General features: G+C 43.1%; 2 protein-coding genes across 3 annotated transcripts; one reads left to right on the top strand and one right to left on the bottom strand.

Moving 5' to 3' along the window:
• Positions 1-48: 48 nt before the first annotated feature.
• On the top strand, positions 49-11117 carry Rbm48 (RNA binding motif protein 48). Its single transcript, XM_034519587.2, has 5 exons — positions 49-225; positions 736-926; positions 3876-4021; positions 4829-5391; positions 10294-11117. Exons 1-5 carry the CDS (start codon positions 115-117, stop codon positions 10378-10380), a joined length of 1098 nt encoding a protein of 365 aa, XP_034375478.2. The 5' UTR covers positions 49-114; the 3' UTR covers positions 10381-11117.
• Positions 10772-27684, bottom strand: LOC117720885 (calaxin-like). 2 transcript variants are annotated; one of them, XM_034519590.2, is made up of 6 exons: positions 27498-27684; positions 18921-19076; positions 17744-17848; positions 14543-14694; positions 12875-12979; positions 10772-10875 (listed from the first exon to the last, which is right to left on the bottom strand). In XM_034519590.2, exons 1-6 carry the CDS (start codon positions 27553-27555, stop codon positions 10819-10821), a joined length of 633 nt encoding a protein of 210 aa, XP_034375481.1. In that variant the 5' UTR covers positions 27556-27684; the 3' UTR covers positions 10772-10818. The 2 variants fall into 2 exon arrangements, with proteins under 2 accessions (XP_034375481.1, XP_076769188.1); XM_076913073.1 differs by lacking the exons at positions 10772-10875; positions 12875-12979 and adding an exon at positions 13834-14063.

The raw sequence follows: 27684 nt of genomic DNA, 5'->3' as shown, positions 1-27684 counted from the left end.
GGCGTCGATCCTCCAGCCAATCCTAGCACGCTTGGCCCATCCTGCTCTCTCATTGGACACAGAGAAGAGCGGCTGGCGGATGTTGTTCTGGCCCGGAGGACTAGAGCCGGCAAGATGGCATCTAGTGACGGGAAACCTGGTGGCATATTCGACCACCACGTCCAGACGGCTGTGTGTGACTCGAGGGCCAAATACCGGGAGGGCCGACGCCCTCGCGCGGTCAAGGTAGAGTGACTGGGGTTTCTTCTCTCTCCTCGGCAGGAGCATTAACTTCCTGTGAGCACTAGCTCCCATGGCCTGCCTCCGTAAAGGCGTGATGCTGTCAAGTACTTCTCTCAGTGGAGGGGGCCACGAGGAACCCGGTCCCAGGTACCAAAGGTTATCACTGTTAACTGCTTACTAAACTGCCAATCCACGATTTTTAGCTTTGTATCCTATGCGTTGACAATAACACTATTCACAGGATAAGCCCAGGGTGAGTGTTCGGTGGCTGTTTAATTTCTCTGGAGTCAGCTTTTGGAAAAAGACGTCTGTTAAGTAGTTTAGTCAGATACTCATATGTGGAGTATGTTATTCTTTAGGCAGAAAGAGTGGCAGTTTTGTGTGTATATTTTGCAGAGCAGATTGAGCCGAGTGTTTCTTGTTTTCAAAGCTCCGTTTAAAAGGGGGTGGGAGAACAGATTTGCCATAGACTTGTTTGAAGCGTACATTTAACGAGCTCTCCCCCGGCTTTAGGTATATACAATCAATTTGGAGTCTCAGTACTTACTAATTCAAGGAGTTCCTGCAGTGGGAGCCATGAAGGAATTAGTCGAGCGATTTGCTTTGTACGGTGCGATTGAACAGTATAATGCTCTAGATGAGTACCCAGCGGAAGATTTTACAGAAGTTTATCTCATTAAATTTGTGAAATTACAAAGTGCAAGGTATGTACAAGTTAAGCAGAACCCGTGTCTTCTAGTCCTGTTGCTGTCATTTTGACCCCAGGTTTTTCCCAAACGTACCCAAATCACTCAAGCACTTCTCGCTGTCACTTCCAGATTTGGGGGGGTGGGGGGGAGACAGGATTTATTTCTGTAGACTAGGCTGGCCTTGAACTCAAAGATCCCTCTGCCTCTCGAGTGCTGGGTTTACAGGTATTCACCACCTCACCTCCCCTTCCAGTTTGTTTTTTACCAGGTCTCATTTATGCGACTCAATCACTCTAACAGTGAGTGACAGCCCAGCTCTTCCTTCAAGCTTTTAAAAGGCTGACTTTGCAACAATTCTCTTCTCATCCTCTCATACCTGTGCTTGACAATTTTGAACCTGTAGTGTGGTCGATTAAGAATTACATTTGAAGTAAATTTCCAGTCCTATGACTTTGGAGAATTTTAGTCCTGCTAAGCACATTTTTTTTTCTTTTCCTAAAATCCATATGGCAAAAAGGTCTACTTCTTGAGGAAAGATGAAATAAAACAATTTATGTAAAGGGAGTAGACTGGTACTTCCTATTAAGAGTAAATATTAGAGCTGGGCGGTGGTGGCACATGCCTTTAATCCTAGCACTTGGGAGGCAGAGCAGGCAGATCTCTGAGGTCGAGGCCAGCCTTGTCTACAGAGTGAGTTCCAGGACAGCCAGAGCTACCCAGAGAAACCCTGTTTCCAAAAAACAAACAGAAAGAGTAAATATTAGTAATGACAGTTCTCATTCATATGGTTCTATGTTAATCAACCTTGTATTCCAATAAGGCTGAACTCAACAATGCTTTATGTTAACCCTTTTGTGGGGAGGAGTGTACTTGCACTTGCATGCACACTAGCCTGAAACTAGCTATGTAAACCAGCTGACCTGGAACTCAAAACTTCCTCCTGACTCTGCCTACCCATCTCCACCAGCTTTAAAAGCATGTGCCACTACAGTGCACTCTACTGTGTTTTTTGAGACGAGGCCTCTTACTGAATCTGCAGCTCACTGGCTAGAATGGTTGGCTGACAAGCTCCAGTGATCCTCCTATCCCTACCTTGCCAGCCCCGGAATTACAGGCACAGTGTTGGGCCTAGCGTTTGTGCTCATGCTAGGAGTCTCACCAAGACGCCTAAGCTTAAGCAAATGCGTTCTGCCTGAGCAGTCTCCCTAGCTCATGTTAGCCATTTTTTCTTTTTAATCACTAACCTGATTTAAACTATATCTTTTCTCTGGTGCTTTGGTTTCATCATGAGATGGTTATGAGATACCAATTTAAGTGACACATTTGTGGCTTTGGATGGAGTAATAACTCAATAAACATTAATCATTATCTGTAGATACAGAAGTACTTAATTACTTTTTATAGTGCTTGGTTCAACATAGGTGTTCAGTATTTTTTTTTAAACATTATTTATTTGTTTCTCTTATTTTTATGAGTATTTGTTGTGGTTATGTGAACTTTTACACCCTCTGTGCATGCAGGATCCTGCAGAGCAGAAGAGGGCAGTTCCCCCTGGAACTGGAGTTACAGACAGTTGTGAAGTTGCCATGCTGGGAATTGAACCTTGGTCCTCTGGGAGAGCAGCTAATGCTCTTAACCCCTTAGCTATAGCTCCTTAGCCCCAGAAGGAACACACTCCTTAATTTTGCATTGATTATTTGTTGTCTATTCAGTATTTTCATTCATGTGTGTGTATCTAGGAGGGCATGCCATGGCATATGTACAGGAGATGGGCCTTTCCTACCATGTGAGTTTCAGACACTGAACTCAGGTCACCAGTCTTGGTGACAAGCCCAAAGTTACACATTTTACTCACAAGTTCTATAACTCAGGCTAACCAGTAGGATCCTGAGTTAGTTCAAAAAAGTCTAGGTGAGTGTGTCCAGCTTAGCTGAAAACGTATTACATTATTAGGAGAGGGAAAGGGAAGAATAGTTTCTTGGTGCTGGAGAGATGGCTCACTTTAAGATAGCTTGCTGCTCTGCCAGAGAATTCTAGCACCCTTATTAGGTGGCTCACAACAACCTGTAACTCTAGCCCCGCTGGATAGAATGGCCTCTTCAGGTCTCTGTGTTGCACTCATATGTATAGACACACTTACATAAAAATAAATAAAAAGATAAATCTTTTCCTTAAAAGAGTACTTTCTGGGTCAGTGGGGTCATTCAAAAACAAAGCATCTTATCCAGCACCCCTACACACACACACACACACACACACACACACACACACACACACACACACTTGGCTCCTTAAAACAAACTGTGCAATATCTGTTAATCTTTTATTTTAGGTAAATCTGTATTTAAAACACCATGGCTGGAGAGATGTCTCAGTGTTAAGAGCATATACTACTCCTCCACAGGACCTGAGTTCAATTCCCATCAGCTAGGTCAAGTGTCTAACTCTAGCTCCAGGCCAGAGCCTCCAAACATACTTACACATAACTAAAAATAATAAAAAATAAATCTCCCTGGGTGTAGTGGTGTATGCTTTTAATCCCAGCACTTGGGAGCCAGAGGGAGGCCTCCATGAATTTGAAGCCACCCTGATCTACAGAGTAAGTTCCAGAACAGCCAGAACTATATAGTAAGGCCCTGTCTTGGGGTTGAGGTGGGTGGATGATGGAGCCATGCATCTGGGAGCTAGAGAGGTGACTCAAAAGCTAAGAGGACTTATTGCTATTCCAGAGGACTCAGATTTATAGTTTGGTTCCCAACACCCATGTCAGGTGGTTCACAACTGTCTGAAACTCCAGTCCCAGGGAGTCTATCACCTCTGGCCTCTGCAGGCAACTGTACACATGTGTATATACCCACATATAGACATCCACACAGAAATAGAAACAGTAAAAATAATTGTTTTTAAGCCATGTAACGTATGCGTTTCTTTAGAGTTCTCTTTAAGTTATGTATTTCTCTTTAGGCTAGCTAAGAAAAAGATGGATGAACAGAGCTTCTTTGGAGGGCTACTTCATGTGTGCTATGCTCCAGAATTTGAGACAGTTGAAGAAACTAGAAAAAAATTAGAAGAAAGGAAGGCTTATATTGCAAGAGTTACTAAAAACCAAGGTATGGAAAGTCTGTATTAACACTTCCTGTGATTCAGGCACTGCTAGGTATGTGTCACTGGAATTCCTGCTCAGTCAAAGTCTTCAGGGACTTGAACCGCAGGGGTCTGTGCCCCACTGTAGAGTCTCGGCTGGGAAGGGAGAGACTTGATTCATGGATATTGCTTCTGGGATGTGAGAGATGGTTGACTAGTTGTAAATGGTAATCAGAAAGGAAGGTAAATAGGATGGCATGGTAAAGCAGGCTACATGTCAAACACTTTGATAAATTGCCACCATACATTTGGTTACTCCCAAAGTACCTAGGCTGAGGGACCCAGCCCAGGAAGTCAACAAGCAGCAGTTGTGGCGTACAGACTGCTTGGATGTGTTGCTGGTCACAGAAAACTTCCAATTATTGATCAGCAGCTGGTGTAGTGGCACACACACCCAACTGAGTTTCTCTTGACACAAGTAAACATGGTTTATCCATATAGTAGAATATTCCAAAACCGTAAAACTCTCTATGCAAGCATGGAGACTCAGATTAGTTACTGGAAAATGTAAGTTTTGTTACATTTCAAGTGGCTGCAGAGGACAATGGAGGCATTCCAGATAGATGAGTAGGTGAGGCCTCACAGTGTCCATGGGGTCCTCCCAAGCCTTCAAATCTTACCAGTGCACTCTGACCGCTACAAGTATCATTTTGGGAATAGAGCTTCTTAGCATTTGAAGGTTTGTTTTTAGAATTTCAAGATTCTGAATGATCAAAATGATTAATGAACCATTTGTTTCCCTTCCCTCAACTTTTAAAACTATGACTGTAAAGATTATTACATGACAAAGAAGAAACCGGTTCCAGAGCAAAAAGGAACAAAAGATTCTAGACAAGATTTCCATCCGCCCATGCCTGGATTTGGTACAGCTGCTTTAAACACACCTTCCGAGAGTCCTCCGGGGAACTCAAGTCCTTGTCTTCCTTATTCGTCTGAATTCCCTTTATGCTATTTTGCCTCCCAAAGCAGTTGTTCACCTGGGGACCACGTGGACAGAGCATCAAACTCCTGTAATAGTGCTAGGAACCATGGGGAGCTACCGAAGCACCATGACCACAGTGCCTTTTCCCCAAAACTACAGATGAACACTTACAAGCATTCTGTCCCTTGCTCCAGTGTGCAGGACGCCATTGCTACCTCACAGGTAGTTGGCAGATTTATGCCTAGGACAACACAACTGCAGGAGAGGAGAAGGCGGCGAGACTGTGACCGGGAAACAGAGACAAGCGGGAACGAGGTTTTGATTGGACCTAAGTTGCCAGGTATTCCCACAGTGGATCTGCAGGATGACTCCTTGAATACAACCGCAAACTTAATTAGGAGTAAACTTAAAGAGGTGAGGTCTGTCTTTGCTTTTTTTAATGGAGATAATTGTGAGACCAGCAACTTGATAGGAAATTATTTGGAGGAACTAAAACTTTGTAATTATTTGTTGTCTTTTTCAACCTTTATCTTCTAAAATAACAAATTTGATCAAGATCTATTTGATTTGACAGTCATTTTTTTAAAAATTTATTTACTTATACATGTGAGTACACTGTTGCTCTCTTCAGACACACCAGAAGAGGGCATCAGATCCCATTACAGATGGTTGTGAGCCAACATGTCTTTGCTGGGAATTGAACTCAGGACCTCTGGAAGAGCAGCCAATGCTCTTAACTGCTGAGCCATCTCTCCAACCCTGATTTTGATTAATTAATCAATTAATTTTGATGGGAACACAACTCAGGGACGTGTGTGTTAAGCAAATACTCCATCACTGCCACATCCCCAGCCCACAAAATGAGATTTCTAAAGACTGAGTCTGTGGTTGCCTGCACTCAACATTTTATGTGTGAACCTCTAAGCTCTGAGCTAGTTGGAGATCAGATTGTCTTCCCCCCTGTTATTTATATTATTTTCCATTTCCTAAGCACAAACGAAAGCTAACAGTTGGAGTAATTGTGAAAGCTTTCTTCTTGTGGAGTGGAGATGGACCTTGAAATCATCCATGGAAGGCCGTGAGCATTTTCTTAGTTAACTCCCAGGTCAGCAAGCCCTGCTCACATGGGCGCCCACACGGGCGCCCACAAGGTGCTCTCCTGTTCTGCAGTGTGATTAGAGAAGCTAAGGTGGCTTTTTTTTTTTTTTTTTTTAAAGAGTTTTAGTTTTGCCTAATTGAAACAGTAAAAGTGTATGAACGTGGTTTTTAATGTTTAAGTCTACCTAAGTTTTTCAGTGTATGTCAGCACCTTACTTCCTTCATGTGCACTGCACTAAGGCGTAGATACAGACTCATGGATGTCTCAGTCAGGACCAACTTCATTTAAAGTGTAAAGTCTACATCTCAGTGAATTAATAGGACAACAAAAAAATATGTAATATACCTCACCACAGCTTAAATCAAGATGCTCTTATACTGTTTTCAACTTACTATTAAGTTATTTTGGGGAATGGAGTAACAATGAGTTCAGGATCCATTGCAGCTGAGATCTTTGTAAAGCCAGTCTGGTCTACCTAGTAAGTTCCAGGTCAAGCCAGGCCAGTCAAAGTTACACTGTGAGATCCTGTTCAAAAACAAAACAAACCAACAGGTAAAACCAGGGTGTTTTATCTGTATCGTGTTGGTTTTCTTCATTGTAGCTGTTTCTGGAGGGACGTGAAACCCCAGTGTGGTTTGAATTTGCATTTGCATTTGCTTAGTTGAGGTGGGATAGCATCCTAATACATTCTTTTGCATTTCCCTGATGCTAATGATGTTGAACATTTTCAAACATGTTCTGGCCATATGTCTTTCTTCCGATGAGATCTGTTCATCCATGAGCCTGTTGATTGGATGCCTTGGTTTTAGCGTATCACTTTAAGTGTTTCTTTACAGACGCTCCATTTAACTCCTCGTTTGTATAGTTGGGCACAGACTCCCGGTTCACAGGCTCTTTTTACTTCGATTTTCTGATTGTGTTCCTTCCTCAGCTCCATGTGATCCCATAGTCAGTTTGGGCGTATAACCTGTTCCATTAGAATCTGCTGCAGAAAATCTTTTCCTATATCTTGAGGTGCTCTTCCTGTTCTCCTCTGGTAGCCTCAGAGATTGTTACATACAGTCCTCAATACATGTTGAAGTGTGTCTGTGTATGTGTGTGCTTGTATGTTTTCCCCATGTGTTTTTGATACCCTTGTCAAAAATGTCATGGCTGTAACTACATAAGATTATTTCTGGAACTCTATGCTACTCCCTCAGTCTGCATTCTTGATATTATCCAGAACGAGGCTGCTTTTGTGTCTTAGAGTTTCTAACGCCATAGCCAAAAAGCAAGTTTGGGAAAACAGTTTAATTAGCTTATATTTCTATTGTTGTTTATTATTGGAGGAAGTCAGGACAGGAACTCAAACAGGGCAGGAACCTGGACGCAGGAGCTGATGCAAAGGCCATAGAGGGGTGCTGCTTACATGCTCAGCTTACTTTCTTATACAACCCAGGACCACTGGCCCAGGAATGGTACCATCCACAATGGCCTGGACTTTCCCTGTCAGTCACTAATTAAGAAAATGCCCTACAGCCAGATCTTCTGGAAACATTTCATCAGTTATGACACAGACTGGACAGCACATCTTGTCACTGTGGCTCTGTTATCAGACATAAGATTCTGTTCCATCTCTAGTCTTGCCCTCACTGCTTGGGATGGCTTTAACTCTTTAGGGGGCATTCCTACTTCCATATGAATTTTAGGATTTCCTACCTTTATGAAGGATGTCTTTGATACAAGGATTGTGTTTATTCTACAGATCACTTTTGAACATAAAATCATTTTTACAATATTAATTCTGCCAGGGCGGGTGAAATAGTTGAACTACTTTCCACACGCCCGACAACCTGAGTTCAATCCCAGGACTCACATGATAGGAAGAGACAGCCAGTTCCCATAAGTTTTCCTCTGGCCTTCATGTACATGCTATGGGCACATATGTATTCCCTTGTGCACAAATAAATGAATAAATGTAGTTTTCAGAATTAATTCTGCCAGGGGTGGTGGCAGAAATCTTTAATCCTAGCACTTGGGAGGCAGAGGCAGGCAAAGCTCTGAATTTCAGGCCATCCTGGTCTACAGAGCCAGTTCTCGGACAGCCAAGGCTACACAAAGAAACCCTAGAAACCGTGTATTGAAAAACTAAAAAAAAAAAAAAAAAAAAAAAAAAGAAAGAAGAAAAAAAGAATTAATTCTGCCAAGGGCTGGCAAGATGGCTCAGTGGGTAGAGGCACTTGCTCCCTAACCCGAGCACCTGTGCTCAAGTCCAGCACCCACTCCAACAAGTAGTTCTGACATCCCTGTGTGCCCTGTGTTGTAGGTGAGATGGGGCAGAACAAGAAGTCTAGATTGTTAAAATTCTACAATCCAGGAACATGAGGAGTCTTGCCATTTTCTATTTTTCCTTCAGTGTCTTTTCTCACTAAGAGTTTGAATATAGAGGTCTTGGGCCTTCTAGTTATGTATTCCTGACTTAAGTATGTGGTATATATGTGTAGATATGTTCATGTATGTTCATGTTCATGTACATGGCTTCTCTGTCACTTTTTACCTTATTTTTTGAAACGGTCTCACATTTAACCTGGAGCTCACTGATTGAGCTAGACTGCCTGCCAGCAGGCTCCTGGGACCCTCTGGTGTCTGTCTCTGCTGTTCAAGATTATAGGTGTGCTCCACTGCGCCTGGCCGTTTTGCAGGGCGCTGGAGATCAGAATTCAGGGCTTTGTGCCTGCATGGCAAGCACTTCACCACTGAGCCATCCTCCCAAACTGTTTGGTTCCGTCGTTGTTTATTGTGAATGGGATTTTTTCCTATTTTTTTTTCTTGGTGAGTTTATTGCTTTATAGAAAAGCTACTGTTGTTTGTTTGTTGAGTTTATATGTTTTGATGATAGTGTTGAGAGTTTTCTGGTCAGATCTTTAGAGTCTTTTAAGTATGGAGTTGTGTAGTCTAGAGATCATACGACTTCTCCCTTTCCTCTGTTATTTTTCTTGTCTCGTTGCTCTGGCTTAGACTCACAATACCATATTGAATAGAATGGAAAGAGTGCACACTGTTGTCTCTGTCCCTGACACTAAAGGCAATGCCTTGTCTCCTCTGTCTACTGACAGGAATGTGTCACGTCTGTTCTTGAGTCTATGTGCTGGATTGATTGATTTGCCTATGTGGGACCCTCCTGGAAATCTTCAAATGAAACCGACTTAGTCATGGTTCTGTGATCTTAATGTGTTCTTTTATTCAACTTGCAGTATGTATCGAGACTTTTTACTTACATGTTGATCAGCGGGATTTGGCTCTGGTTTTCTTGTTTGTTGTGTGCTATATGACTTATGGGGTGATGCGGCTTCATAGAGTGAGTCAGGTGATGTTCCCTCCTAACTCTTCTGCTTGTTTACCTAGTTTGAGGAGTGTTGGTATTAGCCTTTCTTTAAGCATCAGTGGGATTCAGAAGTGAATCCATTGGACTTGACTTTTCCAAGGACTTTTATTGATGCTTCAATCTTGCTGCTTGTTGTGGATATATTTAAATTATTTGTATCATCTTGAGTTAATTTTAATAGGTCGTATTGTTAACCCCATTGCTCAACCTTTTTTGTTAAATGAAGCAAGCTTTATTTAATGTCAGACAGGGCTGTCTCCCTTATGTAGGGATTGAAAGATCAGCATTGAACATAGAAGAAAGTGGGATTTGCATAGCTTAAGATCTGCAAGACTAGATTACAGAGGAACTCACCAGGACACCTTATCAGGGTGGATATGGGTGTATAGTATGTGGAACATGTCAGATTCCAGAAAGTGGGCCTAGGCATGGTCAGAGTTACGGAAAACAGGAATGAATTTATTTTGACCTTGTAACAAGATGGGTTAAATGGGTCAGGCTGATCCATCAATATGCCTAGGAATTTATCAATTTCTTCTAAGTTTTCCAGATTTTTGAAATATGTTTTCAAAGAATTCCCAAATGATTCTTTTAATTTTACTAGACTCTGTTTTAACTTCCTGGTGTTTTATTTGTTTGTTTGTTTGGTCAGTTGGTTGTTCGGTCACTTGTCGTATGTTTGTTCTTTCTCTCCCCTGTCTCCCTTCCCTCCCTCCCTCTCATTAGTTTGTTAATCAAGTCCTTTGGTTGGTTCTATGTGTTGTTCTTTTAATCTAAATTTTATTCATTTCTGTCCCATTTTTACTAACTGTTGCTGTTGACTGCTTAGTGATTCTTTTTCTTTTTAAATCAGGTGATTTCATCTGTGCCAAAGCCTCCAGAGGACAATAGAGAAGACTTGTGTACAAGTTACCCACGAAAACAAAGAAGAAGAATATAGCAGCCAGCAGGGACTTAGTCTCGTCTTTTCTTTCTTTTTTCTTTTGAATCAGGGTCTCACTGGATAGCCCTGGCTGGTCTGGAACTCACTACGTAGACCAGGCTGGCCTTGGGCCTCTGCCCATGAGTGTTAGGATTAAAGGGTGTGTGCCTTCACACCCAGCTAAAGCGGTGTTTTCTGGAGAAAGTCCTTACGTTTGGCCCATATTAATTCTCCCGGGCATCTTAACCACTGCTGTTGTAAAGTTTTTCTTTAAACTGTTTGCAGATGTTCCCATCTTCCTTGGATCTACACTCAGTGTGGCAGAGACTATGCTTTTCATACCATATTAGTTCTTATATTACAATATGTAAGTTGACTGAAACAAATATAAAAGTATGTAATGCAAATAAAGCTGATCAGGGTCTGATTTTAATTCAAGTATGGAGCAATTTGTGTTCAAAAACTGGCAGGGGGGTTGTTCTTGAATACCAGGGTTTCAAAATGAAAGCAGGTCTGTAAAGAAAAAATGCCAAGAAAATGTTAGAACAAAGTTGATATTAGAAACTTACATAATGTAACTTCTAAGACTAATTTACATCAAATATGTTGATGTAGAAACTAACTTTGGAAATTCTAGGTTTCTGCACTGTCAGCACATCTGTACTTTTTCTTCTTTCAGCGGGCCACCGTGTAATTTTGTCAGGCTGTTTCCATTTTCTTTTCTGCGAAAAAATAAACTGAGAAGGCACATGCTACACTGTGTGCTGTGTGCCTGTCAATTCTCGTCCTTAGGGGCCTCCTTCAGTGGGCTGTATCTGGCCTTGTCGCATAAGGTTTGCATTGGTTGCCATGGTTGACAGTACAGCTCTTCAGTACTGGAACCTGGAACCTGACAGCCAGGGGTTAGGTTCTGCGTGTATGAGAGGCAGGTACACAGATTGTCATGCTAAAATCTAAAGACACATAGTATCGGCCTATGACACACGGAGCTGGGCAGAACATATGTCACACAGATCAGGCCGCTCAGATATAAAGTGCTGAGTGTGTCTCTGTACCTCAGGACCTTGATCTGTTCTGTGAGTGTGAGAAAGCATTTGATTACCCGCCTTCACCAACATACACGGTAGTGGTCATGAGAGGGAAGAATAAGCACGGGCCACATCAAGCAGAGGAGGAGAAAGAGGAGGAGGCAGGAGGCATCTTCAGGAGTTTCCACAGTGGAGGTACATAGACCACACTGCAGTGGAGCTACAGACCCTGGCCCTGTTATTAGGCTAAGCTGGCTAGCCAAGAAGCCCCAGGATCCCCCTGCCTCTGCCTCCTCAGTGCTGGGATTACAAGCACACTCCACCATGCTCAGCTTTTTACATGGGTGTTGTGAATTGAGATCAGGTTCCCTGCTTACTGGGAAGCCCTTTAGTAGCTGAGCTGTCTCTCCCATCAGCCATTCATCTCCTCAGTTTAAAAGCCTCCTCAGTTTCATCAGTACATTCGTTGATTAGAAGAGGTCATGGTTCTAGCACCTTATGTACTTGCTCAACCTACTCATTATTCAGTGTTCCATCATGTAAGTGAGGTGAGACACTGCTTCAGGCTGGGTAAAGTGTGTCTCCTACTTACAGAGTGTTCCATCATGTAAGTAAAGTGAGACTCTGCTTCGGGCTGGGTAAAGTGTGTCTCCATACTTACAGAAGACAGGAATTATGTGTAGCCAAAGAGGTAACAAATTAAATCAAAGTCTTTTAGCTATAATAACTGAACTAGTCAGTAATGTCATTTTTACCCCTGAACTGGGATGAGGCTAGTGACTGTACGTATGACTGTCTTCGATTTGGCAATAGGCTGAAGCTCCAAAGATGAGAGGCAATTATTTCCTAATCTTTAACCGTTTTTCCTTAGTTGGGCCAGTGAGATGGCTCAGTGTGTAAGGCATTTGCTTTGAAACCTGACTGCTTGAGTCCAGTTCTCTGGGATACTACAGATTGTCTTCTCATCTCCACACAAGCATCGGGGCAGGTCCTGGATTGAGTTACTGCTGCTGTGATGAGACACCATGTCCAAAAGCAAGCTGGGGAGGAAAGGCTTGATTTGGCTTATGCTTGCTTCCACATCCTTAAGTCCATCACTGAAGGAAGTCAGGACAGGAACTCAGACAGGGCTGGAACCTGAAGGGAGGAGCTGATGCAGAGGCCATGGAGCGCTGCTGCTCACGGGTTTGCTCCTCATGGCTTGCCCAGCCTGCATTCCTATAGAACCCAGGACCATAGCCCCAGGGGTAATACTACCTACAATGGTCTTGGCCCTCTTCCATCAGTCACTAAGAAATGCCCTTCAGCCGAACCTTACGGAGACATTTTCTCAGCTGAGGCTCCTGCTCTCAGGTGACTCTAACTTGTGTCATGTTGACATAAAATTAGCCAGGACCTACACACACACACACACACACACACACACGTATACTTTTAATAAAGTTCCCTCATCTACTTTAAGCTCTTAGTATTTGTAACTCTACCTTTGCATCTGGTAAACACGGTCCAAACGCCTCCAACAAAAGTCCGTCCTTTTTCACTGCTTTTTCAAAGTCTGCAAAAGAGATCTTGCCATCATTGTCATAATCCTAGAGAGAAAGATGATTTCGTTTTAATTTTAACATGGAAAACTAGCTATCTAGACTGCTAAGAAAAACTAAGTTTGTTCTCTTGAAGACATTATTTACACAAATCTATGGGGATTTATGAGTAGAAGCCACTGGCGTTTGATTCTAACCAGAGTCACCTTAGCTATACACAGTGTAGCCCTGTCAATTACATACATTGGAATTGAGGAATAATGCAAAATATTGGGGGAACTATATTAACATACTGCCCCCTTTGCGATTAAATAAGTATTATGTCTCAGATTTGTTGAGAATAATTTTATTCCTCCAAAAGCCCTTTATTTGGGAGCTCATCAGGCAGGACAGATAGCTGTTAAGGACAAGGCACCTGGAGTAGCTGTCCTGACTGGACTAGAGTCATGGAATGGAGACTCCTGCTGGAATTAATACTAGAGGGCTTCCATCTAGGGAAGTACAGGGGACAAGCACAGTTCTGCCACCTGCATTACAGGAGGAAGCACGCATCTAAGTCCATAAACTGTTCTGGACAAGGCTTTAAAAATGAAGTATGTTGTGCAGAGTGCAGGGAAGGAGGAATCTGTATGTGAATTACAAATGCCTTAGACTGCTGCTTCAGATTGAATAAGACGACCTTGATTTTTTCGTTTTTGTACATAAGTTCAGAATCTACTTTAGAGGAAAGTATGAGTGGCCATCAGAATAAGGTGCACCCCATTCATTTCCATTCCAGGAAGGAATCTGAGAACATCTTGTTGCGAAGAAGGCATCTGACTCAGCCTGAGCAGCAGCTAGTATTTCTAAAAGAGATACTCTCACACAGGACAGACAGACAGACAGACAGACAGGCCCACAGTGTGGCTGGTCTTGAACATGCACCACCATGCCTAGCTGTTTCTTCTCTGAGCCTCTGAGTAATGTCAGTGAGTTTGTCAGGCCTGCCCTGGATTCACAAAACCTCACTCAAAACAGTCTAGGTTCCTCATAAGAGTGGACGCCACCATTCCTGTAATAAGGAGCCACTACCGTAAGGCTTTATTGCTAGGTGAATTCTGCACCACAATTCCTGTGCTTCAGATCGTCTCATCTACAAAGTAGAGATAATAGTTCAGTGGATAAAATGCATGTCTGCTCTAGAGGGCCCCAAAGGCCGTCTATGTAGTAAGCACTCTCTAAGGGTCAAATGGTTTTTTACTGTTATTTTGCTGAGATGAGTACTTGATAGACTCAAAGAGTGAGGTCATGAAGACAGAAAGTAGCACGCAGTTTTACGTCTGTTGCATCAAGCCTCCTCCCAAATTAATAAGCTCGTACTGGTAGTGACACTTTTTTAAAAGAACTGAACGGACATTTATTTTGCGTAATGATTATTTAGTCAGCGGACTGTCCCTTGTCTATTGAGGGCCCACGTTAAATGAAGCATTGCTCTGGGTAGTGGGTGGACCAGAAGAGCAGGTGAGAACTGCCCACAGGGAAGTTGGTCATTGCGGAGAAGCGGCCAGTGCTCGCTCCGTAGCCTCAGTGAAGCAGCTACCTCCGTGAACGCAGCGTGGTGCCCAAGCTTACCATCTTCTTCAGGCTTATTTCTACCAAATCCTTTACTCCTTCTTCATTCTCGTCTTCAGGAGAGTGCTGGAAGAGACTACTCTTCAACATGTCAAAAATTTTTTCTCGGGAAATATAAGCATCTCCACTTAAATAATAAACTTCAAAACAGACTTTATAAGACACAGGAATCAAAAATTGAACAAACAAAATATCATTAGTTATTTCGGCATAAGATAATAAAGGATAAATATACAATTACTGATCTGATCCACTATATGGCAGAAGTTTTATGACAAAGAGCTTCTTGTTAAATTTCTTTCCATAGGAATAAATACCCTGTGGTGGTTTGAATGTGCTTGGCTCAGGGAGTGAGTGGCACTATTAGGAGGTGTGACCTTGTTGAAGGAAGTGTGTCACTGTGGGGGTGGGCTCTGAGAACCTCCTTGTAGCTGCCTGGAAGCCAGTCTTCTCCTGTTTGCCTTTGGAACAAGATGTAGAACTCTCAGCTCCTCCATGTCTGCCTGCACACCACCATGCTTCCCACCATGATGATAATGGACTGAACCTCAGAAAACTAGCCCCGATTAAATGTCCTTTATAAGAGTCACCTTGGTCATGGTGTCTCTTTATGGAAAACCTAACTAAGACATACCCTTGGCAGGTGAAAAAACAGCTCAGTTTCTGGATTTGGGGTTTAAAAATGGTATCAAACTGCAATAAAGGAGGTGGATTTTTATTGATCTACTTTTGTTTGTATGCTTACGTATGTATGTTTACATGTGTGTGGTGTGTTTGTATTTCTATTTATGCATATAGACTATTAAAACGAACTACATACTTTTCTGTATTCTTGGAAAATGGTTTACATACACACATTTATATAGTGAATTAAGTAAGCTCCTTGGGGTCTGCCCTTCTGTCCTGTGTTCAGACCTCTCTCTGGAGAGTAACTTCTGTCTTCCACCTCAGATGACCTTACTCATATCCTGGGAAGGTGGGTGGCAGTGAAGTAGCTTTCCTGGAGTTTATTAATAGTCTAGTTAAATGTTGGCAAACACCAGGAATATAAGCTGGAGTGATAGATAAGTTGGGTATCCGTTAAATCCCTCCAGTTCACAGCATGACATACAAGTTGAACAAGCCCCCTGTAGAAAGGGTGGTCCCCTACATGAACTCCTAAGATGTGTAAGAAGGCTTTTAGGAAGCAGGATTGGAGAAGAAGCATCTTCCTCAGTGTGATCTATTTAACCACATAACTACTCAGCCACACAGCTATGTTCCCCAGCAATTAGCGTCCCCACAAGGACTGACGACCTTGACGCAGCTGTCCCATCCTCAGTGAGACTGGTGTGAACCCTGCAAGGTTGGAGGAGATGGACTGCAGGGGACGATGGGTTAGAGTGGTTGCTTTAAAATGTGTGAGGCCCTGGGTTCAGTCCCCAGCACCGCCATCTCAAACCCTGGAGAGTGGGAACTACCATGAAAGATTAAATGGGGAGAGAATTTCAGAAGAGCCCGGAATTATTAAATATCAGAAGTTAGGGTGTTCAAAACACTGTTATATAAAGCTTAAGGTACCTTTAGCTTAGACATTTTTTATTAGAAAATCATGTGGATGTGTCTATGTGGATGTATACCATGTTTGCACAGGTACCTACAGAGGCCAGAGAGAGTATTCAATCCCCCAGAGCTAGACAGATTACAGGTAGATGTCAGCAGCCCCGTGTGGATGCTGGGACTCAAACTGCAGTCCTTTGGGAAAGCTGCAAGCACCCTATTCTCTCTCTCCTCCAGGCATCTTTTTCAGTATTCCAAGTTAAAATTCAAGTGAAAGGGCAAAAAGAGATGCAAATTTTCTAAACTACAAAGAACTCTGCAGTCTTAAGGGAATGGATAATCTAGGCAGTTTGCTCCCCCTGACCACTGGTGTCTAAAATGGTTGTTAATTCTGTCTCCAGGATTCTACACAGGGAATCCTGACAGCTGGAGTAAAGCATGGGAAACGGACATAACCCTGGTGGAGGTGGGGTGGGGGTAGGGCTTGGGGGGGGGGGAGGAGGACGAGAAGGGGGCGGGGCCAAGAGTGCGGGCAGGCCGGAACGACAGGAGTAAAGTATAGGGAATGGAGGAGGGGTGGAGCCAGCGGATCAGGGCTGTTGCTGTGGAGAAGTGTGGATAAGGGCAAGCTTCCCAATGTTCAGTGCTCCTCCTGTTCAGAACTCTTCTATCGGGCTTGAATTGTCTTCCGCTTTTTCTCACCTCCCTCTCCTCCTCGGTCATAAAGACCAGGATATTAATGTGTGGGCTGTTAGGGGGTGTTGAGCATCGTCCTCATTCTCTTGTAGTGTAGTGCACATTTTCTTCAATGAAGAGAAAACGAATGATCCCAGAGTAACACAGACATGACCCTACATCAAGGCCTGCTTCCTGCTGAGCCCAGAGGCAGGCCCTTAGCCTGGTCAGCTGATCAGAGTTAGAGCATGGCCGCTGTTCTTAACTGGGCTGGTAGCCAAACACCCACTCCAGTGACAGCTGAGCATTCTAGGCTCAGTAAAGGAGATGGGTCACACGTAGGTCCCCCAATTCATCGTTTGTGGGGTTTTCCTTGCTTTTTTTTTTTTTTTTTTTTTTTTTTTTTTTTTAATATTTATGTATGTGAGTATACCAGAAGAAGGCATCAGATCCCATTACAGATGGTTGTGAGCCACCTTGTGGTTGCTGGGAATTGAATCAGGACCTCTGAAAGAGTAACCAGTGTTCCTAAGGGCTGAGCCAGCTCTCCAGCGCCCCCGACCCCGGGGGTGTAGAGGGCTGTTTTTATCTCCTTTAAAAGGCCATTTATTTTCCACTTCTGTATGTGACCTAACATCCTCATAACTATGGGTAAATTCTTTGGAGTGTTTCCAGCAGCCCAAAAGCTGATAATGCCATCAGACAGCACAAAAGACCTGGAACAAGTCCCTGCCATGCTGTGACCACACACTTAATATTGCCAAGTGATTTTCAAAGTGTTGTTTTGTTATTACAGAAACCTCACAAATTCCACATCCAGATGTGGAATTTGGGTAAACCAGAATCTATGTTCCCAGGCTATGGTCACTCCTAGTTATCTCAAAATAAACTCTCTCCTGTCCTTTTTGCAGCGATGACTGGCACCACCTTAGCACACTAAACGAAGGATTGATGGGCATTAACACCCAGCCAGTAACCCCTTCTTACATCTCATCTTCTCTTCAAAAGTCCCTCGGAGAAACACTGCCAATCCTTTAATCCACTCTTGTAAATTTACATGGTTATCACCATCTTTGTCAAATACAAAGAACACTGAAAAAGAAAAAGAATCTGTAAGTGTATTGTAGCTGCAATTGTTTTATAATGCCCGCCCCTGTGTTTAGACAGAATACTTCTTACTAACCGGGGAGTGGGGGGTGTTGTCTTTTGAAAGAATCTGAATTATTGGGAATGTGTTTTCCCCCTATAAGTTTAAATCAGAAGGGTCATTCCACACAATGAGCAATAATAGTCTTCATTTCTGATGTTTTATATAATTGCTAGGGCCAAGAAAATCCTTGGAGCTAATTAATGACATAATTTTAATTTTCAAAAATAAAAAGTGAAAAAAAGTGGTGAAAATGTTATAGAACTTTCACGATCTCAAAGTAAATTACTAGTGTGTGTGTGTGTGTGTGTGTGTGTGTGTGTGTACAAACATGTTAGGCAAAGGTCAAAGGACAGCCTGTGGAACTGGCTCTCTCCCACTTTACCTGATGAGCCATCTTGCCAGCCCAATTTTTAAAGTTACCCATGAAACTTTATCCTATAGAAAACTTCAAATGTAATTTGTCCTTTGGAGATGAGGGATGTATTGATGTTTTCATTATGGTGATGATTTCAGGAGCCTACATGTGTCAAATCCTATCAAAATGTATGTCTCAATGATTGACCACAGAACTTAACTTGGTACACCCACCCTTTCCTGTCTCAGATATCTGACTTTTAATATTTCCAGTATAAGTAGTCACCATTTTTTGTGCTGACACACTTCTATGAAGAAAAAAAAGCCAATTAATGATTTACATTGGTGGTATGTACTTTCATGATTCACATCTGTGGTGTGTGCTTTTGTAGTTAAAAGTCCTCAGTTACTTATCCTTTAAAAATACTAGATTCTTTAGTCCAGTGGTAATTATTTTTCAAAACTCCTCTGCTATGAACTACAAAGTCCTGAGTGGGTTTGTATTAGAAACTGTCCTCACAACCGTCCTGGGTTCTCTTTCTATCACTCTCCTTCTACTGTTGTTCCTCAGTGTGGCATTCAAAGTCCAGTCTCATGAAGAGGACATGCAGAACAATTCAGCTTTTGGTTTGTACATTTTGGTTTGTTGTGGCTTCTTACCCCTATTCATCAACATATCGTGAGTCATTCCAAATATGTTCTGCAGGACTCCCCGAAACGTATTGCGGTCCAGCCTGGCATTATCAACCTTCCCAACAGAGCTTCCCGCCAAGCTATAGAAAAGTTGTATGAGACATTCAATTTCAAATTTGTTGACTGTAAAATGAGAAGAAAAATAAGATGTAGATTTAACCACCGTGTTACTCAAAGCAATTGCAGCTATTAAGTTATGATGCCAGATGGCCATACACGATGTGAGTTTGTTATTGAGTAGTGTAGTGTTTTGTTTCTACTAGACCTGCAGCCTTCAACCTGGAAATTTGGAATACTCACACATGGTTCATTACAGACTTAGAAAGTGATGTTTAGGGCTGAAGAGATGGCTCAGTAGTTTAGAGTACTGACTGCTCTTCCAGAGGTCCTGAGTTCAAGTTCCAGGAACCACGTGGTGGCTCACAACCATCTGTAGTGGGATTCGATGCCCTCTTCTGGTGTGTGTGAAATAAAATTTGTTTAAAAAAGTAAAAAAAGGTGGTGATGTTTAGACACAGGTGACTTTGGTGCCACCAGGACAGAAACTGAGCATTCAGCCTGGGGTTGGGGACACTAGACTTTAAGCATCTGGACTCTGTTTCCATTTCTTTATTAAGATTTATTTTGGTTTTATGTATATGTAGATAGGTGTCTTCCGGCATGTGTATCTGTAACACATGTGTGCAGTACCACTGGAGGCCAGAAGAGGGCACTAGATCCTTGGGAACTAGTTGCAGATGGTTGAGAGCCATGATATGAACTGAGCCTGGGTCCCCTGCAAGATCAAGTGCTCTTAAACATAGAAACACCTCTTTAGCACATTTCTGTTTCCTATCCTAAACAGGTAAGACTTGGCTTTTTAGTGCATTCTCTAGGAACAGCTGAGTACTATCCTGGGTACTATCTCAGACGCTTCAGTCTCAGAATGTTTAATTCTGTGATTGTCTTAGTTAGGGTTTCATTGCGGTGAAGAGACATCATGAGCAGAATAACTATTATAAAGGCAAACATTTAATTGGGGGTGGCTTACAATTTCAGAAATTCAGACCATTATCATCATGGTGGAAAGCATGGCAGCACACAGGCAGATTTGGTGCTGGAGGAGCCAAGAGTTTTACATTTTGATCTGAAGGCAGCCAGGGGGAGGCTGTCTTCTGCACTGGATGGAACTTGTGCATAAGATCTCAAAGCCCACCCCTTGGAGACACACTTCCTCCAACAAGGCCACACTCACTCCGAGGCCACACCCACTAATACTGCCATTTCCCACGGCCCAAGCAAATTCAAACCACCACAGTGACTCAACAGCTACTTGAGTGAACTAACATATGGAGTGAGAGCTGCTTGTCATTTTTTTGATCCCTTCTTTCTGTTTGTGGAGGAAGGTGAGGGGATATTTTAATACTATCTTTGGGATGATTTTAGGTTACCCACATGAAAGCACTGAATATACGGTGAATACTCAGTTTATATGTGGGGTTCTATGTGGTTTAAAGAACATTGTTCCTAGGATAGTGACTGATAACCTAGAGAATAAGCAGTTTCAAAGGTGCTTAATAACATTTATTTTGTAAACCAAATTAAAATGTTTCTTAATATAATTTCATATTATATCAGTGCAACCCTGAAATAGAATGGCTAAGTTCTGTTCAGTGTCTTAAAGAACACAGAACATGAGTCAGTGAGCATACACAGACAGCACTGTTGCCCTCAAGGCTGTTGCAGACTTGTCAAGACGTACATTAAGAGCTGTGGTGTGGCTCAGTGGTAGAGCATGCATAGCATGCTTGCTCTCCAGATCCTAAAACAAGTGTGAAGAGTTAAGTAAATAAAGTATAGTAAATCAAAAACCAAAGGAAGTGATAGTCAAGTGGGGAAGGTGCTGAGTGATTAATATCCAAAGTGGAGGCGTTAATCGGGGCTGAGTCTGTCAAAGGGCCAGGCACTTACCTAGAAGGCAACTTGAAGGTTTGGAGCTTCTGAGCTCTGAGTCAGCAGATGGGCCCATGCTGAGGCATGCTGTCATATCTTACAGACAATGCAAAGCTTACCAAACAATTCCGGCTGATAACCAGACTTGGATTTAAGGACAACCACTTTCTCAATACATTCTTGAAATGATTTTTGAGTGGACGACCAGCAATTTGTATTCTGCTACATGATCATAACCTGTCCAACACATACACACACACACTTTTTTTTGAGACAAAATCTCACCATATAGCCCAGGGTGGTTTGACATTCTATACCAGTTCAGTCTCCCAAGTGCTAGTGTTACAGACATGTGCTGTTGCCTCCAGCTATGTGATTTTCACTACAGAAGTGAGGTCTAAGAAGCCTTCCTTTAAAACTAGTGAGATTTTTTCTGGTGTGGTGATGCATGCTTTTCATCCCAGCACTCAGGAGGCAGAGGCAGGTGGATCTCTGTGAGTTCAAGGCTAGCCTGGTCTATAGAGTGAGTTTCAGGCCAGCCATGGCTACACAATGAGACCCTATAATGGAGGGCAATTTCAATTGTCAACTGTCACATTGCCATTTCCTCTGACCTCCTCTTGGAGGGTCAAACCAAGGAAGTAGATGAAACTGACAAGGTTCAGAAGTAGAAGTCTTGAGGAAGCTCCTGAAACCCGTGCTTTTAAACCCTTCCCCAAGGTTATGTAGGTGCTAACAGGTACTTGAGAAGGGCTCTCTGCCTGCAAGTTGTGTTCCACCGGGGATGCCAATGTTGGTTTTCTTCTTGACAGTTTCATGTATGTAACAAATTTTAGTCTTTCTCACCTGCCATTACTCTCACGCAACCCCACACTGAAACCTTTTTCCACTTTCATGTCCTGTGTGTGTCCCCCATGGAGTTTCATTAGGGTTGCTTGCATGTCCATGCTTAGGAGGCTGTTTACCTCCAGAGGTGCATGGGTAACTGACCAATGGCTATACCACTGAAGAAAGGGATGCCCCTTCCCCCAGCCATTAACTGTCGGTAGTCCCTCAGGGGGCAGGGCTCATGAACCTTTTCCATGGTGAAATGTTGATAGGTCTCACTCTGGTCTTGTGTGGGTAAGCAAATGCTGAATGAGTTCATTAGTGCAACAGCAATGTCATGTCAGGAAAGACACCATTTGTGATGCACCTCCTCCATCCTTTGACTCTTTACTGTCTCCTCTCTCCTGCAATGCAATGTTTCTTGAGTCTAGAACGGAGTGATTTGGATGACCCGTTTGGGGCCAAGCAGTCAGTCCATTGCGATTATCTCAGAACTTTGACCGGTTGGGAATCTCTACATAACTGCTGCCTATTGCAACGGCTTTTTTTTTGATGAAGACCAAGAGCAGCTTTAATTCTATGCAAATGTTAAGTATTTGAAAGTGGTTTGACCATGTCCACTTAGCCAAATGAAAGCAGTGGGTTCCTCTTTAGGTACTATGATCTCCCTGCCGCCAGCTCCTGACCAAGTGCACAATACCAGGAATGTGTCCCAGCCTCTGGAGCAGGCCTTGACTGCAATTAGAAATTGGTTACCCCCAAAACGTCCATACCATTACCACACCAGCGGACAAATCTTATTAGGTCATTTGTTACTGTAACTCTTAGTATTCACACCTAGGTAAGAGTGGTGGCAGCTTTCCTCCCCCTGAAGTTTGCAATAGAACCTTCTAGCCAGCAGGAAGCATCCAGCTATTCCAGCCTGATTTCTCTAAGTTCTGTGACCAAAGTGTGAGTGTCTTCAGCAACAGGGTCTTACTATCAAGTTCTGTTGGAAGCCAAAAGCAACAGCAGTAGCATGTGGTATGTTGGGGCTTCTGTGACCAACACATCATAGGCGAGTATTCCATACCTGGCACTGGGATCTTTGTTAAGAACAAGGATTCTGGGAGGAGCACTAGGGGATGCAGATTTGTCACTGTCCATACTAGGGTGGGCGTTTTGATGAGACAGCAGCCTTTGAGTCATCGATGCTCCTGTGAGATCCCTCACCTGCATTCCTAAATAAACTCACTGGTTCACCCAGGTAGATTTGGTTCTGTGGCATGTTGTAGATACCTTGGACAAACTACATCGGTATCTCCCCATGAAAAATTGCACATCAACTTGGCAGGATCTAGAACCACCTAGGAGATAAATGAATTTCTAGACTGGGTTAACTGAGGTGGGAAGACCCACCCTAAATGTGGGCAGTGCCATTCCAGAGGGTGAGCGAAGCACCAGCATCCAGGTTTCCCAACTGTAGGTGCAGTGTGACCAGGTGCCTCACATGCTTGCAGCCATGTCTCCTTAACGTGTGAGCCAAGATAAGCCTATGCAGACATTGCTTTTGTTGGGTATTTGTCATAAGAGCACTACAGTGACTTTAAAGGTTGGGCCATATAGGGGATGCAGCTGCCCTGAAGGAAGAAACCTAGATGGTTTCTTCTGATGTGGGCATGTTATATTCATGAACAGGGCAGATTGATTGATTGATGGCCTTGAGCTCATGATTCTTAGTCTTCCAAGTGCAGGGGTGACAGGTGTGTACTGCTAAACCCAGCTGGAATAAGCTTTAAATGAATTAATAATTGATCAGCTTGGGCATTTTTTGAAGGTTTCAGATTTACCTAAGAGCTACAAGGATAGTGCAGAGATCTCTTCTTGTATCCTTTGCACGAAGTCGAAGCTTACAGACCTATGGCACTTGCTCAAAGCTGATCACTGTAGACTCCTCCTAATGGTAGACTGTAGTTGTATCTTAGCATTTTCCCCACTAATGGCCTTTTGCTGTGTTAAGATTCAGTCTAGGATAACACAGTTGGTTGCCCAATGTCCTCTCATCTGTGATCATTTCCAGTTTTTCTTGGCTTTCATTGTTCAGCAGTTTGGGTCTGATTTTGTGAAGTGTCTCATGTGTCTTGGGGAGCAATGCCACAGAGATGTTGTGCTGCATTTATCAGTCAACAGAAAGCCACATATGTGGTATGGTCTGAGTGGGTTCCTCCTGCTGTATGTTGAAATCCTCCCCTCCAATATGACAGTTTAGGAAGGCGGGGGGCTTTTCTGTAGTGATTGTGTCTGGTACCCCTATAAAACAAGATTCCAGTAACCTACCAGCTAGGAAGTAGGCCAGTGATCTCGCTTGATTTAGACCTGGCAGCTTCTAGAACTCTGAACTGTACATTTCCAGGCTCACCTTATATTATCCCCTTTATTTATTATTTATATATTATTCTCCCCGCCCAGTGAGTTCTAGTTCTTTTTACTTGAGAAAGCAGCAGTGGGATTGGTGCTATTGCAGTGCAGCTTCTCAACCTTCCGCACAGAGCTAAGACATATTTATGCAAACTATGCACACACTGGCATGTTGTCTCACAAATGCCTAGAGGTGGCCCTGCTTATGGGTGTTATGGGTGGCACCCGTAAATCTTGACTCAAGCCTAGGGCCAAGAAACAAAATCCCTCCAATCTCTGAGCTTACCCAAGCTCGGAAATTGAAACCCCAATCCTCACCCTGGAAATATCTGCTCCCCAGCGTCAAAGATAAATCCTAGATAAACTCTGCCTTCTGCTTAGTTGCCCAAGCAGAGGCAGACACCATCCTGGGTTTCCCTCCCAGTCAATCTCTTGTTTGAAGTTTGTTGTGCAGTGGTGACTTTGTGGGATTCACTGGCTCCCTCCAATCCCAGCTCTAACTGGGGAAGCCTCTCCCTGCTGGAGCAGAGCTGTAACACTCCTGTAAGGGAAGCCCTTCACTTCAGAGTTGCAACTCTTAGTCACTGTATCTTAACACTGAGTTAAAAGTATGAATATTCAGTCTGTCCTTTGTCTGGGTGGCAGTATGTCTTTCAGAGACTCTTGGTTATACTGATAGTGTATAGATAGATCCTTCTATTAGATTCAAATTTTTATTGCTTATCTCTTGTAGCTCAGATTTGCCTTGAACTACTGATCCTTCAGTGTCTACCTTCTTAAGTGCTAGGAACACAGGTGTGAGCCACCATTCCCAGCTTGTGTGGTGCTAAGGATCAAACCCAGGGCCATATCTGTGCTTAGCAGGCACCCTACAAAGGTTTATGGCCTCTTCAGCATCTCCTGTCATACAGCAAGTAAGGGATGCAGGCGTCTACTCCAGATGTGAGCCCAGGGCTCCATCACTTAGTCACCTTCTCACAAACTAAGTTACTGACAACAGGGTATTAAACATGAGGTCCTGTGAGAATGCAGTTTGCACAACCACAAAGCCAGTCTTCAGAGGTAATCCCCTGCCTCCGTGCCTAGATTAAAAGACAACTGTTATTGGAAATGGGATTAAAACTATGTCTTCAGCACTGTACCACCCAACAGACCTTCTCATATCTGTGATGTTCAGTTTGGTAGCCATCATATATAGGTGGACACCGACTCCTGAGAAGTGGCTAGTGTGACCAAGAAAAGGGCATTTTAAATGCCAACCATTTACAAATGGTCATACATAGCTAGTGCCTACCTTACTGAACACGGCAACTCTAGAAAGTAGTGCAAAATTAATAGATACTATTTACACTGCCTGTAGAACACATAGCATTCTAGACTGATAGGGAAAAAATGCAACAGTTGTGCTGTAAAGACTTCCTTTGTGAGGTCACTAGCTTTTTGAGAGTCTTGAGAGTCACTCAGTAATGGCTGTTGTCCTCCCAAAACATTTTCATCACTACTAACAACAGGAGCAAAATTAGTTATGAAGTGGCAACGAAAATAATTTTATGATTGGGGGTCGCCACAGCGTTAGAAGTTGAGAACCACTGCTCTAAACAAAAGCCCAGGAAGGTTCTTGCCTAGAGTGCTGTACAAAGAGAGAAAGAATTAAAACTGAAGCTCTCCTAAGCAGCATAGGGCAAACCCAATCGCTTTATGCCTGGTATGTGGGAGCACACACACAGACAGCCACAGAACTGCCTCCACTGAAGTACAGGGACCACCTGAGAATTAGAACAAGCCTTTGTGCAAAATCTCTGCATCTGACAGACAACCTGTACCAACTTTGTCACCACCAGAAAATCTAATTAATGTGTGACTTCAGATCACTAACTCTAAGGGCTGGTTCTTTGTTAGAATCTCTAACCTCACTGGATTTGTCTGTAAACCAAGTGTAAAACAGGCGACTGGCTAGAGCTGGGTCCCAGCACTGGACTCACTACTGTCTAACTTACAGTATCTTTGCAAGACTATATATAAGATATGGTACTAATCAACGATTATAGCCTAGCGACTAAAAATTACCAACCAGGATCATTTATAGTTACGTCTAAGGAAAACCCTCAGGCTTGTACCGAAACTTTCAGGGCGAGGATTAACGGACTTGATGGATTAAGTTTGGTTTATAGGCAAATACTTGCCACATGTAAAGCACCACACTATTAGGACTTTTGGGTTGTTTTTTTGGAAACAAAGAGTCTAAGTAGCTCCAGCTAGCCTGAAATTCTCTTGTATACCAAGCTGGCTTTGAGCTCAGAGACCAACCTGCCTTTGGAGTGCTGGAGTAAAGCTGTACCCAACACACCCCACCAAAATTATATTTAAAAAGGGCTCGTGTACGTGTGCATACAAACATGCCGTATGTGCGAGTGGGGGTGAGAACAACTTTGTAGAGAAAGTTTTCTCCCCCATTTTACATTGGAGACTAAACTCAGGATGTCAGGTGTGCAGTCCAGCATCAACTCCCTTACCCACGGACATACCCTGCCATCCCTGCCCTAAAACTGTTATCTGTGGTTTGTTTTAAATCTTGTTATTACTAGACATTTGTACAAACATGTATAGAGGTTGGAGAACTTTGGGGGAATTGGTTCTCTTTCCACCAAGGGCTTCAGTAGTCAAAGTCAGGGCATCAGGCTGAGCCATCTTACTGGCTGAATGAGTCATCTTATTTGTTTCCATTAGTCCCCTGAAGTACAGCAATTTGAAACTGAGTTTTGTGCTAGAAACCACAGAGAACTGGTCAAAGTAAACACTTATAATTTAAATTCTTATTGTCAACTGCTTTGTTGGCAGATTCTTTTGCATTTATGACAAACATTCTCAAGACATTCTCCCGGCATGGGTAAATGTGCCAGACACCTGATGGCTTAATTATTTCTAAATACAACTATAATGGTTCACTTGTTTATGTACTTTAAAGTAGTTTATTATTATTTTGTGTGTGGTATGCAGGTCTAGGACAGTTTTTTTTTTGGACTCAGTTCTCATGTGCCCTGGAGACTGAACTCAGGTTTATCAAGCTGTGCAGCAGGTCCTTTATGTACCAAGCCGTCTCTCTGGCCTCTTACCACTACTCTCCCGACCCCTTTTTTTGAGACAAGGCCTCACTATGTAGCTATGGCTGTCCTCAAACTCAGCGATCCGCCTGCTCCTGCCTCCTGAGTGTTGGGATACAGGGCGTGGCCACCATGTGTAGCTGCATTTTTTCTAAATGACCAAGGACGTTAGAAACAGACTCATTATACATGGTTTTAGAGCACTTCCTGATGTCCAATAAATCCATCAGCCAACCTCACTGAATCAAGGCACTGAGGCAGCGTTAGGGATCTGCTGGGTACTCACAGCTCTTGACGGTTTTTCTGATGGATTCTGCCAGTTTCTTCATAGCTCTCTGCTCCATGAGAGTGAGTGGTTCAGCTCACTGCTTTCCCAAATAGCCCGCCTCCAAGCTTGTGTCCCAGGCTGGTACTAACTCTACAACTCCAAAACAGAATGTGGCCATGGCAACTTCCCAGCAACCACACAGAAT

Source organism: Arvicanthis niloticus, chromosome 15, assembly GCF_011762505.2.
Source record: "Arvicanthis niloticus isolate mArvNil1 chromosome 15, mArvNil1.pat.X, whole genome shotgun sequence".
NCBI classification, from domain to species: Eukaryota; Metazoa; Chordata; class Mammalia; order Rodentia; family Muridae; genus Arvicanthis; species Arvicanthis niloticus.
This window is presented reverse-complemented; position numbering and strand designations above follow the sequence as displayed.

Excerpts from the sequence above, each read along its gene's own strand:
- Rbm48 (XM_034519587.2), top strand. The coding sequence starts at position 115 with ATGGCATCTAGTGACGGGAAACCTGGTGGCATATTCGACCACCACGTC. Across the intron at positions 927-3,875 it reads GTGAAATTACAAAGTGCAAG|GCTAGCTAAGAAAAAGATGG; the intron begins GTATGTACAAGT and ends ATTTCTCTTTAG. Across the intron at positions 5,392-10,293 it reads TTAGGAGTAAACTTAAAGAG|GTGATTTCATCTGTGCCAAA; the intron begins GTGAGGTCTGTC and ends TTTTTAAATCAG.
- LOC117720885 (XM_034519590.2), bottom strand. The coding sequence starts at position 27,555 with ATGGAGCAGAGAGCTATGAAGAAACTGGCAGAATCCATCAGAAAAACC. Across the intron at positions 17,849-18,920 it reads CGATATGTTGATGAATAGGG|TGTTCTTTGTATTTGACAAA; the intron begins GTAAGAAGCCAC and ends TTTCTTTTTCAG. Across the intron at positions 14,695-17,743 it reads TTTTGAAGAGAAGATGAGAT|TCTGTTTTGAAGTTTATTAT; the intron begins GTAAGAAGGGGT and ends TGTCTTATAAAG.